General features: G+C 35.7%; 2 protein-coding genes across 6 annotated transcripts; both read left to right on the top strand.

The window, feature by feature from the left end:
* Positions 1-1,070: 1,070 nt before the first annotated feature.
* Positions 1,071-4,486, top strand: LOC111401749 (18S rRNA (guanine-N(7))-methyltransferase RID2-like). Its single transcript, XM_023029632.1, has 9 exons — positions 1,071-1,232; positions 1,318-1,393; positions 2,256-2,339; positions 2,441-2,496; positions 2,723-2,779; positions 2,980-3,029; positions 3,158-3,310; positions 3,717-3,852; positions 3,997-4,486. Exons 1-9 carry the CDS (start codon positions 1,134-1,136, stop codon positions 4,159-4,161), a joined length of 876 nt encoding a protein of 291 aa, XP_022885400.1. The 5' UTR covers positions 1,071-1,133; the 3' UTR covers positions 4,162-4,486.
* A 1,147-nt stretch (positions 4,487-5,633) lies between these two features.
* On the top strand, positions 5,634-12,942 carry LOC111401748 (plastid division protein CDP1, chloroplastic). Of its 5 annotated transcripts, none has more exons than XM_023029630.1 (12): positions 5,634-6,184; positions 7,079-7,192; positions 7,360-7,497; positions 7,790-7,894; positions 7,980-8,102; positions 8,342-8,572; positions 8,924-9,019; positions 9,100-9,219; positions 10,304-10,369; positions 10,453-11,229; positions 11,891-12,081; positions 12,692-12,942. In XM_023029630.1, exons 1-12 carry the CDS (start codon positions 5,864-5,866, stop codon positions 12,774-12,776), a joined length of 2,367 nt encoding a protein of 788 aa, XP_022885398.1. In that variant the 5' UTR covers positions 5,634-5,863; the 3' UTR covers positions 12,777-12,942. The 5 variants fall into 5 exon arrangements, with proteins under 5 accessions (XP_022885398.1, XP_022885394.1, XP_022885397.1 ...); XM_023029626.1 differs by having other exon boundaries at positions 8,342-8,710; XM_023029628.1 differs by having other exon boundaries at positions 5,635-6,166; positions 8,342-8,710.
* Positions 12,943-13,372: the final 430 nt, after the last annotated feature.

Genomic DNA, 13,372 nt, shown 5'->3' with positions numbered 1-13,372 from the left:
ATGACGACCTCAAGTCAAAGGACCAATTTCACTACCGAACGTTAGAGATTAACCACCGACACTCAGATAGTTATCCATGTGGAATCTCTCGACGGGTCTCCAATGTTTTGTTCTATAACAAACATCCACGTGTTCATTTAAGTGTCACCACACTTTAACTTGTGAGATCAGCTACTTACTTCACAAGTAAGAAATGCCACACGTGATGGTCTATCCGTAATAACGATATCCGTATCTCGTTATTACTTACGACCACGGATGATTTAAGATTCAATCAGATGTAATTTGTATCTCACAATCACAACTCCTTGTGATTAACAAATTAAAATATTTGAATCTACGGACTCTATTATTTATTTAATTGTCTATTAATTAAATAATAGATCTGCCATTTAATTGCATTAATTCTATATAAAAGTATTTATGTCCAAAGTCGATTGGACCTAGGGCATAATACTTACACAAACATGGGCTAAATATCATTGAATAATAGTTTCAATATTGTCAGGAATATAAATCGGTAAAATGGGAACACACTTTTGAATGGGAAATTGTTGTGGAAAAAAAGTGGTTATATTGCTACCACAATTTTCATTTGATACACCACATTTTAACTGCAATTAAATTCCTTAATCATTGCTTAGGTTGATGATTTGGTTGAGTAGTAATTTTTTTGATGATTGTACTTATAAGTGAAATTTTCGCACAATAAATTAGTAATGAAGTGAATGAAATATGACAGATAAGGGATGAAGTGCAATATCTCAGAGACGAGTAACTATTAGGAAAGATTTTCACGTTCGAAGAGTAAACTGTGACCAAATGTAAGTTGGATGAGCAATGAAGTAATTGATTGATTAAGTTGTAATTTTTTTAACGGTCGTAACTTGACTCCTTTAATTTGCGTTAATCATGTTAGAAAATAAGGTATCGGATTTTTGAGGGTGATAAATGAAGTGTAGATGGACAATGTTTAGTTAGCAATATGTGGTGCTTTAAAGTTTAGCGAGTAAACTGACAATGAAATACGTTGGTGATTAGTGAAACCATTGACTCCTTGAACCAACCGTAATTAATTAGGGCTTTGCTAGGGTTTTTTTTTTTTACTTATTATTTTATCAAGACATAGGAAGATGACGTCAAGGCCAGAGCTGCAGGCACCGCCGGAGATATTCTACAACGACGATGAAGCTCGTAAATACACCTCCTCTTCTCGTATTATCGAGATTCAGGTAACAATTTTACATTATTAGGTGCGCACATGTGCAATTCTATGTATATCTACGTAATTAACTATTTTTTGGTGCGTTATGAAAGGCGAAACTTTCAGAGAGAGCACTGGAGCTTCTTGCATTGCCCAGTGATGGTGTGTCCAGATTATTGCTCGATATTGGTAATTCCACTTGTCCCTATGTTGTTAGACGTGGAATTTTATGACGTCTAATTTTTAATTGCAGAAGTTTACTAATTTAATTGTTTAAATTTATCCAACAAGAACAAATCAAAACTTTTTCCCAATAAATTTGATAACTTGGAAATATGATTGGTGATGTTACAGAAAATTCTTATGCATCCAACGATTGTGGGGATCTAAATCTGTTAGCCTCTCGGTATGGTCATGTAGTTGGTTTCTTTAAGTCTTCAAGTTGAAGCTTTAGTTTAGAGTTTTCATAAAGGACCAGCATTTGGTTGCTTAAGAGTCTGGAGAAGAAAGCTAAAAATGGATATTTTGATTTGAAATCTCTCTCGTTAGATGTTCAATCATGTGAATTATGAAATATTGAACCCATAATAAAATAAGCGTGTTTTGCTGAAGAATTGGTAGTTGTGGATCTAGCTTCATTACCTTCCTGAAGAGTATGCAAGATATGTGCTTTAAGAACATACATATCTCTTAGTCACTCCTAAATGATAAGGGACAGCACTTTACTTTTTGAAATAAAAAAGTATGAGGTATAGAATAAGTTTTCTTCTTATGTTGTTAAAACTTAAAGCTGGAAAGATTTAAATTAAAATTTCAAGGATTCCACAAATCTCGGGCTCATGATATGAGGTTCTGAGTAACAAAAAGCCACCAAGGCATATGGAGTTTTGGTCAACTCCTCTGGTTCTTACTCCCTTGAGGTACTTATACGTGCATAATCATGTTGCTAACTTAAATGTATCTTCTTCCAAAACACACTTGAATTATGAGGTCATATTGTACAAGTTTCTTTACTTAATTTTCTGGTTAAAATAATTATTGCTTGTTTTAGGTTGTGGATCAGGACTCAGTGGGGAGACATTGACAGAAAATGAGCACCAATGGATTGGCATAGATATATCACAATCAATGTTGGGTATGTGAATTTATTTATTTTCCGAATTCAGTTAAAATATCTATTTACTTGTCTCCTTTTGTGTTTATATTTTTTCATTTAACATCTTCTAACAAATCCAGATGTTGCATTGGAGCGTGAAGTTGAGGGTGACCTTGTACTTGGTGACATGGGCCAGGTTGGATTCTGAGTTCAAATTAAACCCCGGAAGTTTAGCATTATGATTTTAGTATTACCTTGACTATGATTGCTGAAGCTGCATACATCTAATATCTCATCTTATGCCTAATATTTTTGCATTATATAAAATTAATTTTTCAAAACTTGATCTACTTTGTAGCTTTTCTGTTTGACTTGTTGATTGTTGTCAGTGGAGAGTAACATGTGCATGATGATTGCTGTAGGGCTTAGGTCTTCGACCTGGGGTTATTGATGGTGCCATAAGTATTTCAGCTGTTCAGGTTTGATTTCTTGCCATACAGATGATTTGTTTATAAGTAGCACACATAGTTAAATCCTAATATGACAAATAAGAAAGTAGAAGACAGAATGAGGCTGATCCTGCCAGCTATAAAAAAGGCCTTCCCAATTTGATCATTACTTGATGGTTTTATACCTTCACATGTTTTAAACAACTCATTGTGCTCATTTTCTCGAGCAGTGGTTGTGCAACGCTGACAAATCCTCTCATGAGCCACGTATAAGATTGAAGTATGTCTTGTCTACTTATCCTTCCCAATTTTGCATATCGATGTTATTAATGGAATCGATACCTCTCATCGTGATGGAACTGGAATTTCTCCTGCAGTTGTGTTCTAACATTTGGATTGTTTTTGCAGGGCTTTCTTTGGGTCGTTATACAGGTGTTTGGCGCGGGGAGCAAGGGCAGTGTTACAAGTGTATCCTGAAAACCTGGTTCAACGTGAGCTGATCCTGGGTTTTGCTATGCGGGCTGGATTTTCTGGGGGTATAGTTGTTGACTATCCTCACAGGTGTGCCGATGCATATGTTTGGAGCATTCTATTTATTTTGTAGCTTTCTTTTGTCTGGCAACCTAACTTGTCAACCCAATATTGATTGATTGATGGAATAAAATTCTAAAATTACTTTAGGTCTACCTCTTTGTAGAGGCTACAGACTTTTGATTAGCCATTACAAATTGTATTGCTTTTTATTTAAAGAAGTATTGTTTGTTGTTTTAGAAGAGTTACGGCTCTCCTGTTTGTACAAATGAATTCATAGTTGGTCTTCTTGTCAATATGGTGGTCAATACCATCATCAGTGCATTGTGGGTTTGATATTTACTTCCATATTCCTGTTAAAAGAAAATTGTAGAAGAATGTTTGATGATGATATTTGTTTGTCAAACTGATCGGAAGTACCCCTTTCTTAAAACAGTACAAAGAGTAGAAAAGAATACCTTGTGCTCACTTGTGGTCCACCATCCCTAAGCAGTGCTGCTCCACGAGGAAAAGATGAAGATGGCGATAGCTGTTCTGATGAAGACAGCAGTGGAGACGAAGACAATCAATCAGTGAGCACTGATTATTTACAAAAACATTTTGAAAAAAATTAATTGACTTCCTAACTCAGGCCTTTTGCTTATTACTTGTTGGAAGTGCAATGCCATTTTCATTTTACTGTATGGTTGTCACATAGATTCGTTATTGTATTGCAGGTTTGCATATCAGACAGACACAGACCAAGGAAAAAGCAAAAATTAAATAAGAAGATGAAGGGAAGAGAATGGGTTCTGAGGAAGAAGGAACAAATGAGGAGAAAGGGAAATGCTGTGCCAGCAGATACCAAATACAGTGCTCGCAAACGAAAGGCCCGCTTCTGATGGTTATCAAGGTCACAAGTTAATATATTCGTCAAGTGTGATTCTACTGCAGTGCAAGCTTTAGATGAAAACTATTCGTACTGGAATCTCAGATCTCTTTATTTATACATCAAACTTGATGGAAACACTTTGGCTTGGATTTGATTATACCAATTTTTGACCCTTTTTTTCGATTTTTCTTTGAGATTGCCCGAGAAAGTTGTCCGTGATAAGGTGAGGAAGGACTAGAGTGTTGTACTAATATTTTGCAACTTCAGTTATGTTCTCTTCTTGAAATATGTGGTACATTTCCAATTCACTTTTGTTGGAGTTATTCTTCATTCGACGGTGGCTGCTGTCTGAAAGCATAAAAGTTAAGAATACCTCGTGTTTTTGTGTCAAATGCAAACAAAACGATACGCTCTTGTTAACATAAAATGTTACATCGGGGAGGTATAAATTTTGCAGTTTAAGAGCTCAAATGAGCATTGGATCGACATTCTCGTGGACTATCTTGGGTTTTTCGAGATAGGCAAGAATGGTCGACTCAACATAAGCAAATTAAAGTGTTCAACTCAGTCGATGAACTATGTTACAGATAGGTGACTATTTAATGTAAACATGTGAGTGTATTGTCTAGCTAAAATCGAATAGTTTGAAGAATTAGCAACAAGATAAAGTTTGAGAACTCAACCATATGAATTTAATAAATTAAGGACCTCCACTACAATTTTTCTATCTATTAGAGATTAATTTCTCTCTTTTTCGGGGTGAAATTGCATCAGCTTAATCCATCGGCTAAACGGAAAATCCGACTGGAATTTTTAGAACTTTGCACTACTCGAAAGGAGTTAATTTCCAAAATCTCAAAACGGAAATCATTTTCTTTTGCGAAATTTAGCCCTTGTTTGAACCGCATTCTTTGAGAAAAAATGTATTTTTCTACAGTATTTTGACATCATTTTAACCTCACATTCTTCAATAAAATAATATTACACACAAATTTAAAACTTTTCCTTATTTTTTAACTACATATTTCCCATCAATACACTATTCAAAAATTTATTTTTTCTCCAAAAATAGAGCTCAGACAAGGGCTTGCAATCTTCACTTCAGGTTCACCTTGCACTCTCTCGCGGAATGGGAAAGAACATGATCTTGCTCCGAATTTTCCAAATTCATTTCGAATCTTCTTAATTTGCTTTAGATTTAGAAACAATATTAAAAATTAGTTAACTAATTAAATAAGACGGTAACTGAAAATATTTTAATCACGATCAAATGGAGATGGCAACGCTGACCCATCCTCGACGAAGTGGGACGAGAATAGCAAATGGAGATGGCAACGCTGACCCATCCTCGACGAAGTGGGACGAGAATAGCTAAACAGTCCCGACTCATTCCATCCCGTCCCATTCCGTTCCGTTACGTTGTTGTTACTACTTTGTACCTTGAAATGAAATATAACCCATTGTCCTCTTTCTACTTGTTTTCCATTTTTCCTTTTTGCACAAAAAGCAATAAAAAAGAAGCAAAACTGTTGGGGGGCGACATATACGAATCTACTCTCCAAATACTGAATGAGTAAAGCAAAAGGAAATGCAACCCAAACCCAGATCAGAATCCACTTGACAACATGAAAAATCAATCAAAAATCAATCAAAATGCCAGTTTCAACCAGTTTTGTCCAAAAATTGTTGAAATGAAGCTAATCTGAAATTTCATGGCAAATATTCACTCATTGGTGGCTAGTGTAAATAATCTCTACTTGCACAGTGAGAAAAGCAACAAGTTTTACTATTATAGCGAAAATAATGATGTTTTAGGGCGAAAAAAAGTCAATAACAAGAAGAAATGTGGTGAATATTTCTGTGAATATCGTTATGGGGCTGGGGTTTCTACAATTGGTCGCTCGTGGAGATTATGTGCTGCAACGGAGGTTCGAGTTGCGGAGAACACAAACAGCGAAAATGGCGATGCTCATTCTCCGACTCCATTTATTGAAATCCCAGTCACTTGCTACCAGGTTATCGTCTCCCTCTTGGTAAAATTAATATCTGGTAAATGTTTTTGAGTGTACTGGATGTGATATTAAATGCTGTTGTCAATTGCACCCACGGCCAGTTTCACAATTCCCCGGTAACTTTGACTGTGTAGGAAAATTTTAGTGAATGAGAAGAATGAATTAATTGTGCGAAACATTTTCGAAAAGTAAAGGGCTCTAGTTTTTAGTTCCTAAAATGTTAATCCTATTCTGTTCTCTAGAGGAGGGTTGCATATGAACTAAAGAGAACCATTCTTCTTAGATATGAAAATATCAGTAGTTAATTCAAATAACAATCTGTGATCCCATATGAACTCTAAGCTTCAGTTCTTTTGGCAGAAAATAATGTTACCCATGCCTCTCTCTGGGTACTTCCTCCAGACTTGTGTCTAACTGATCTCCAAATGTTGATTTAGTAATGTCAAACTGCCATATTCGCACTCTCTGTTTTAGATACAAATAACTCTTAGCTTCAAATTTAGTAAGTTCATATTCCCATATGAACTCTTAGCTTCAGCTCCTTTGGTAGGAAATAATATTACCCATGCCTCTCTCTGGGTACTTTCTCCGGAATTGTGTCTAACTGATTTCCAAATATTAATTTAGTAATTTCAAACTGTCATATTCACACTTTCTGTTTTTGATACAATTAACTTCGGAGGATTTATTTTCGCCCCACTCAAAGCTTAAATGTACTTAAATTCTCCTATTACAGGTCTGGTTTTAGTTAAATCCGTACCAAGAACCTTCAAACAAAGATCGACGCTTTGTCTCATATATTAAAAAGTATCACTTGTCTTGTTTTATTTTTCTCCAGTATCTCACCAGTTCTAGATTTGGTGCGAAGTGGGATCACCTACATAACTTAGGTCTCTTAATGATGTATGCATGTAGATTCTTGGTGTTCCTGATAAAGCCGAAAAAGATGAAATTGTTAAGTCAGTGATGCATCTGAAAAGTGCGGAGATTGAAGAGGGCTACACTACTGATGTTATTATTTCCCGCCAGGTAGGGGGTAATATTCTGCATTCAGCTTACCTGCCTTAAGATAATTATCTTTATACATGTAATGTGGTTAATTTTTTTCAGTTATTGTGTTTGTAAGCTTTGTTATTTATTATTTTATTAGGTTGTGTTTTGTGTTTAACTTAAATATTGATCTGTTTCCCCCACAGAATCTTCTGATGGATGTCCGAGATAAACTTCTTTTTGAACCCGAATATTCTGGAAATATAAAGGAAAAGCAGCCCCCCAAATCTTCTCTTCGTATGCCATGGGCTTGGTTGCCTGGTGCTCTTTGCCTCCTGCAGGAGGTACCATTCTGTTTCACTGTTTTTCTGTTGGAGAATTTCTTACAATCCATGCATTAAAAATTTTTGTTCAACATTCCTATGCTTGTTATCAATACTGATTATGTCTCATTTCAAAGATAGAATATTTCTTTTAGTTTGCTTCCTCGAACGCACAAGTCTGTACTTCTGTTAGCATCTGAATCTGAAAAATATGTCTTCTTCCTCGATTAATGTAAAATCTAATTGCAATATGCATTTATTGAACAAATTATCAGAAATTTGGATGTTGAAGGTGTCAATTTGTTCAATACAGGTGGGAGAAGAGAAGCTTGTGCTAGATGTTGGACGAAGAGCCCTGCAACATCCACTCTCAAAGCCATTTATTCATGATTTGCTTCTGTCTATGGCCCTCGCAGAGGTAAGACAAAAGAAGAGGTTGCTAGCCACTTTTTCCAGGCAGTTTTGTTATGATTCCTTTTCTTATTATAAGTGCTTTCTTGAAGTGTGCAATTGCAAAAGTTGGTTTTATGAAGAACAATATTTCCCAAGGGTTTGAAGCTCTTGCCCGTGCTCAGTGTCTTCTTAGGAGCAAGATTTCTCTTGAGAAGATGACGCTGTTGTCTCAGGTAAATCTTGATTTTACCAGTATTGGGCTTCCACTTCCGGTTAGAAATGTAAGGCTTGTGCCTTGCTACAGCCACGGTTCTAAGAATGAAAAGAGGTAGGAATAAACCAGATGTCGGAGATTTTGTTCTCCAATTAAATCTGATCCGTCAATTAGAATATCTTAGTTTTGGTCGTGTACTCCAGTCTCTTCATATTCCATGATCATTGTATATAATAAAATCGTTCTAATTTTCTTTAGATAGAAGAATCTTTGGAAGAGCTTGCTCCAGCGTGCACATTGGAGCTTTTGGGCATGCCTCGTATGCCTGAAAATGCTGAACGGAGATTAGGAGCTATTGCAGCTTTGCGCGAGTTGCTCAGACAGGGTCTGGATGTTGAATCTTCATGCCATGTTCAAGACTGGCCATGCTTCTTAAATCAAGCACTCAATAAGCTCATGGCTGTGGAAATAGTTGAACTTATTTCTTGGGTAAAATTAGCTCTTACGAGGAAAAATAGAAAATCCCTCGAGTCTCAGAATCAAAGAGGAGTTGTCAATTTCAATTGTTTCTACATAGTTTTGATAGCTCATATCGCTCTTGGCTTTTCAAGCAAGCAAAGAGATTTGGTAATTCTTGATTATAAGTTTAAATGCTGAAATGTGTAGTCTTATATGAACTTAGTTCTGATATTATAGCTCATGATATCTGTCTCAAACTTCTTCTATAACTAGGTAAACGTCCAATAACACATGATGGAAAGCAAAAGAGAGGAGTGTTCCCATGCATGGATGTAGAAACTAGAACAAGATCTAACAATTTCCATTTCAATTTTCATACAGATTAACAAAGCTAAAACAATTTGCGAGTGTTTAATAGCATCAGAAGGCATTGATTTAAAATTTGAGGAATCCTTTTGCTTGTTCCTCCTTGGTCAGGTATACCTCTCTTAACTTTTCTTATCACGTTTTCTTGTCTTGTTCTAAATGCTAATGAACTCCGAAGTGTCACTTTTCAGGGTGATGAAGCAACGGCTGTGGAAAGACTCAGGCAGCTTGAATTAAATTTAAATACCACATCAAGAAACTTATTGCAAACTAAAGAAATTGGAGAAGTTTCAAATGCCAACAAGTCTCTGGTATGCAACCCTGTTTATATTGCTGCTTCACACGATCATATAGTGTACATTTTCTTGACAAACTTGTTAATGCTATTTGAGCACAAGGTTGAATTTAGTTATAAGTTCTAACTGATCATTTGTGGCTAGAACGAAATCGATTCTAGAGTACCTAGGTAATGTTACCTTATAATCTTGTAGGAATTTGTTGATTGCACAACACTCCAGAATCAATCTTCTACTACCAGCCTTAATCCTTTAATTGATCTAATGTTTCAATCTCCCCCTCTATGAATTGGGTCCAAGTGTTGTAAATGCTTACTTGTGTACTTCGTGACCTCCAATCTCTTCACATCACTTCTGGAAATAATTTGCCTTTAATCTCATTCACTAGGACCCTAGAAGTCCCTTATAGTTTAGTTCTTTACACTATAAGGGGAACTAGGACTTCAACTCGTATAGATTATTATGAAGAATTAAATTAAAAAGCATATCGAAACTTTCCTCCTCTCAAATTCTTCCTGTCTCCCCATTCTTATTTTGTGCCTCCCTCTCTCTTCCCTTCACTCTTTCCTGTCAAGTTTTGCATCAGATCCATTATAGGTGTCCTATCTTAAAAGTAATTAGATTAATCAAATGAATGTCAATTTAGCAAGTTCTGCACTTTCGATTGCAAAATTGCACATCATTTTCAACGATACTTTTGGTTTTAAGTGGTAGTAGTTATAAACGTCAAACTAGCTTAATTGATGAATCTTTGGTTTTCTTTCAGTTCCAAGCATTTATACCCGGTCAGACACCTCATTAGCTAATATCTGGGATATTATACATCTCTTAATTTGTGTTGATAGCTGATGTCACCACGTGACACAGCGAAAGATATATTATTGGCTGTAATCGATATTTTTTTTTTTTTTTCAACTTCCGTATTAAGCCAAATGTCATGTTTTGTTGTGTTGTATTAGAAAATCGGTGCACTCACATTTCTAAATGAACGGACCTCTATGTGTATTTGCTCATTTCAGAAGTTTCATTCTAAACTTAATAGTTTTTCTGTAGACTTGATATTTTCTCAGACTGCCTTTTTTTTTTTTTGGATTAATAGGAGATGTGGCTGAAAGATGCTGTGCTTAGCTTGTTTTCAGATACCCAAGATTGTTCCCCATCTTTGGTAAAGACTTTTGATAACGTCATATACCCTTATAACTTACGTTTGAAATTAAAGTTAAGCTAAACTCCTAAATTTGATCATAGGCCAACTTCTTTAATGGTGACAAAAGAGGAAACAGACAAAATAAAAGAACTCCTCAGGCTATGTCTAACATGATGCACAGACAACTTGCTACTGCTCTTGCATCAGGTCGAAAAGATGAAGAACCAGTTTCACGTGCAGATTCTTCACGACATCTTGGGTTAGCTGCGAAGCAGCTTGCTCCTTCAAATCTACAGAACCCTTTGGTAGAGGTCAAGTCTGATGCTGGAAATTGTAGCAACCCATCAATTCAATTGAAAAGAAGTTTAGGTGCACGACATAGTGAAGTATGGAGATTTTGGTTTGGCCGGACTGAAGTTTTTGGGAAGATAATATTTGCTACAGCATTAGGTTGCATTTTATTTGCTCTAGTTAAGCTAACAAACATGCAATTGAGGAAGATGGGAAATGGATCCAAGTTGGGGATAAACAAACCTAGGACCGAAGCTAGCTCCTCTACCTGGAGTGCTGATTCTTCTATAGATTTAAGTTACGGACATTCTGCAATTAAGGAAAATAGCATTGCCAGAAAGTTTAGGAGGCTGTTTTCAAAGTTTAAGGGGAAGCTCAGGGACTACCCAGAAGCTACGGATTTGCAGACTGCTTCCCTTGCTGCCGGTCTGTCATCCTCTAGGACATCAGCATTTAGGCGACCAATGCCTATGGAAGAAGCTGAGACACTTGTTAAGAGATGGCAAGCTGTTAAAGCAGATGCACTTGGGCCAGACCATAAAGTTGATGACCTCTTTGAAGTCCTTGATGGATCAATGCTTGCTCAGGTGAGGAACATCATTTTTGCATTTTGGTAGAGTTATGTCTGTGCTTCAATCATAAAATTCCCCCCATTTAAGCCCCAATTTTGGGTGAAAATGTGGTTTGGAATAGTTATTTTTTGGAGAATGTGTGGTTTAGAAATAAGGAAGTTTTGGGTTTACATGTGATATTATTTTGTGGGAGGATGTGTGGTTGAAAGTGAGTTTTGAAAAAATGGAGGCCACACATGTTTAATTTAATTTAACCCTTGTATGGCCTCCGTTTGAATGAGTTTTTGGGAAAAAATATATTTTGGTACAGTAATTTTTTGGAAAATGTGTGGTTAAATAGTGAGGAAAATTTTTGGGTTTACATGTAATATTATTTTATTGAAGAATGTGTGATTAAAAGAAAGAAAAAAATGCATCAATATAAAAATGGAGCACAACAAGGGCTTAGTCATTTATACTGATGTACAATCTGAAATTAGTAGGAAGCTGTGTATTTTCAACATGACTTGAACAATGATGTGCTCGTATACTGAATGTTCTGGTCAGTCTTATATCTGCACCAGTCGAATTCGATAGAAAGACTTCAAACTTTTATGATTCCATCAGACCCTGAAAGTCGAACTAGTTATTTTCCATCCAAGTACCTTGATAATTTTGTCATTTGTATATGTTGAAGTGGCAAGCTTTAGCCGATGCAGCAAAAGCCAGGTCATGTTTTTGGAGATTTGTTCTGCTGCAATTGACAGTTCTACGATCAGACATTTTCAAAGATGGGATTGGGAATGAAATGGCTGACATAGAGGTTCTCTTGGAGGAAGCAGCTGAACTTGTGGATGAATCTCAGCCTAAGAACCCAACTTACTACAGGTAATCACTAACACTGGACATTTTAACTGTCAGCTATTTATTGTTATGAGAACTAGCAAGCAAAATAAAGAGTAAGTATTGTAGACGTGATAGGCTTTTTTTCCTCAAAATATTACTTTCAGTGTCATTTTTTTAAGACAGCAAATAACATATCTAAGAATGCTAAGACTTCACAGCTCGGTCAACTACAGGGTTTCTTTTTCTAAGCAATTCTAATTGTCTATAAACGGTTGAACCCTTTATATTGGTTGAGGTTTAATTTTTGAATCATAGGGTTATAGAATTTTAAAGATGAGTAAAGTAATGATGTTGATCGCTTACCCTTGAGTGATGAAATGAATTAATGATTTTGAGCATAGAAATTGTTGGTGCTTGGCCAGTTTTGCTGTCTAAATGTCAATTGTTTTCATGCTTAAACACTTGTGAATATATGTCTCTTTGCTACTTTGCATTACCAACAAAACAGAAGGGTTCTGACCTTCATATTTTGGGCTTTAGTAGCATAATTATCATGAAAAATGGCTGTTTTGTAAAAAATATGATATAACCTATTTATCTGTTTATATTTTGTTTTAGATATTTTCTAACAATTCCTGCCTTGTAATTGCAGCACATACAGAATTCAATATTATTTGAAGAGGCATGATGACGGTTTGTGGAAATTCTATGAAGGCAATGTTGAAACTCCCTCATGAACCATTAACCTTGTCAAAAACTAATTACCACCACAGTTTAGTTCTAATCTATAGAAAATTGCAGTTGCATCCTTTCTATTTTTAGCTGTAAATGATATCAAACTGAGGTTAATAATCAGTTGAAGGCAACAGGAGATCCGATTTCTTTAGCATTTTTTATTTTTTACATTAGGTAGTTATTACTTTAGCACAACTAGTTGGCTTATTCTCATTGTTTCTAGCACTCCAGCCGTGCCACCAGTAGTTTCAAATTTCAATGTTGTTACTTGCATTACCAACAAAACAGAAGGGTTCTGACCTTCATATTTTGAGCTTTAGTAGCATAATTATCATGAAAAATGGCTGTTTTGTAAAAAATATGATATAACCTATTTATCTGTTTATATTTTGTTTTAGATATTTTCTAACAATTCCTGCCTTGTAATTGCAGCACATACAGAATTCAATATTATTTGAAGAGGCATGATGACGGTTTGTGGAAATTCTATGAAGGCAATGTTGAAACTCCCTCATGAACCATTAACCTTGTCAAAAACTAATTACCACCACAGTTTAGTTCTAATCTATAGAAAATTGCAGTTGCATCCTTTCTATTT

This window comes from Olea europaea, chromosome 10, assembly GCF_002742605.1.
Source record: "Olea europaea var. sylvestris chromosome 10, O_europaea_v1, whole genome shotgun sequence".
In the NCBI taxonomy this organism is placed as follows: domain Eukaryota; kingdom Viridiplantae; phylum Streptophyta; class Magnoliopsida; order Lamiales; family Oleaceae; genus Olea; species Olea europaea.
The sequence above is the reverse complement of the archived record's forward strand: the minus strand, read 5'-3'. Positions and strand labels throughout refer to the sequence as shown.

Coding starts and splice junctions, on each gene's coding strand:
- LOC111401749 (XM_023029632.1), top strand. CDS start 1,134: ATGACGTCAAGGCCAGAGCTGCAGGCACCGCCGGAGATATTCTACAAC. Junction 2,340..2,440: donor TATATCACAATCAATGTTGG/GTATGTGAATTT, acceptor TAACAAATCCAG/ATGTTGCATTGGAGCGTGAA. Junction 3,853..3,996: donor GAGACGAAGACAATCAATCA/GTGAGCACTGAT, acceptor ATTGTATTGCAG/GTTTGCATATCAGACAGACA.
- LOC111401748 (XM_023029626.1), top strand. CDS start 5,864: ATGGCAAATATTCACTCATTGGTGGCTAGTGTAAATAATCTCTACTTG. Junction 6,185..7,078: donor AGGTTATCGTCTCCCTCTTG/GTAAAATTAATA, acceptor GTATGCATGTAG/ATTCTTGGTGTTCCTGATAA. Junction 9,020..9,099: donor GCTTGTTCCTCCTTGGTCAG/GTATACCTCTCT, acceptor GTCACTTTTCAG/GGTGATGAAGCAACGGCTGT.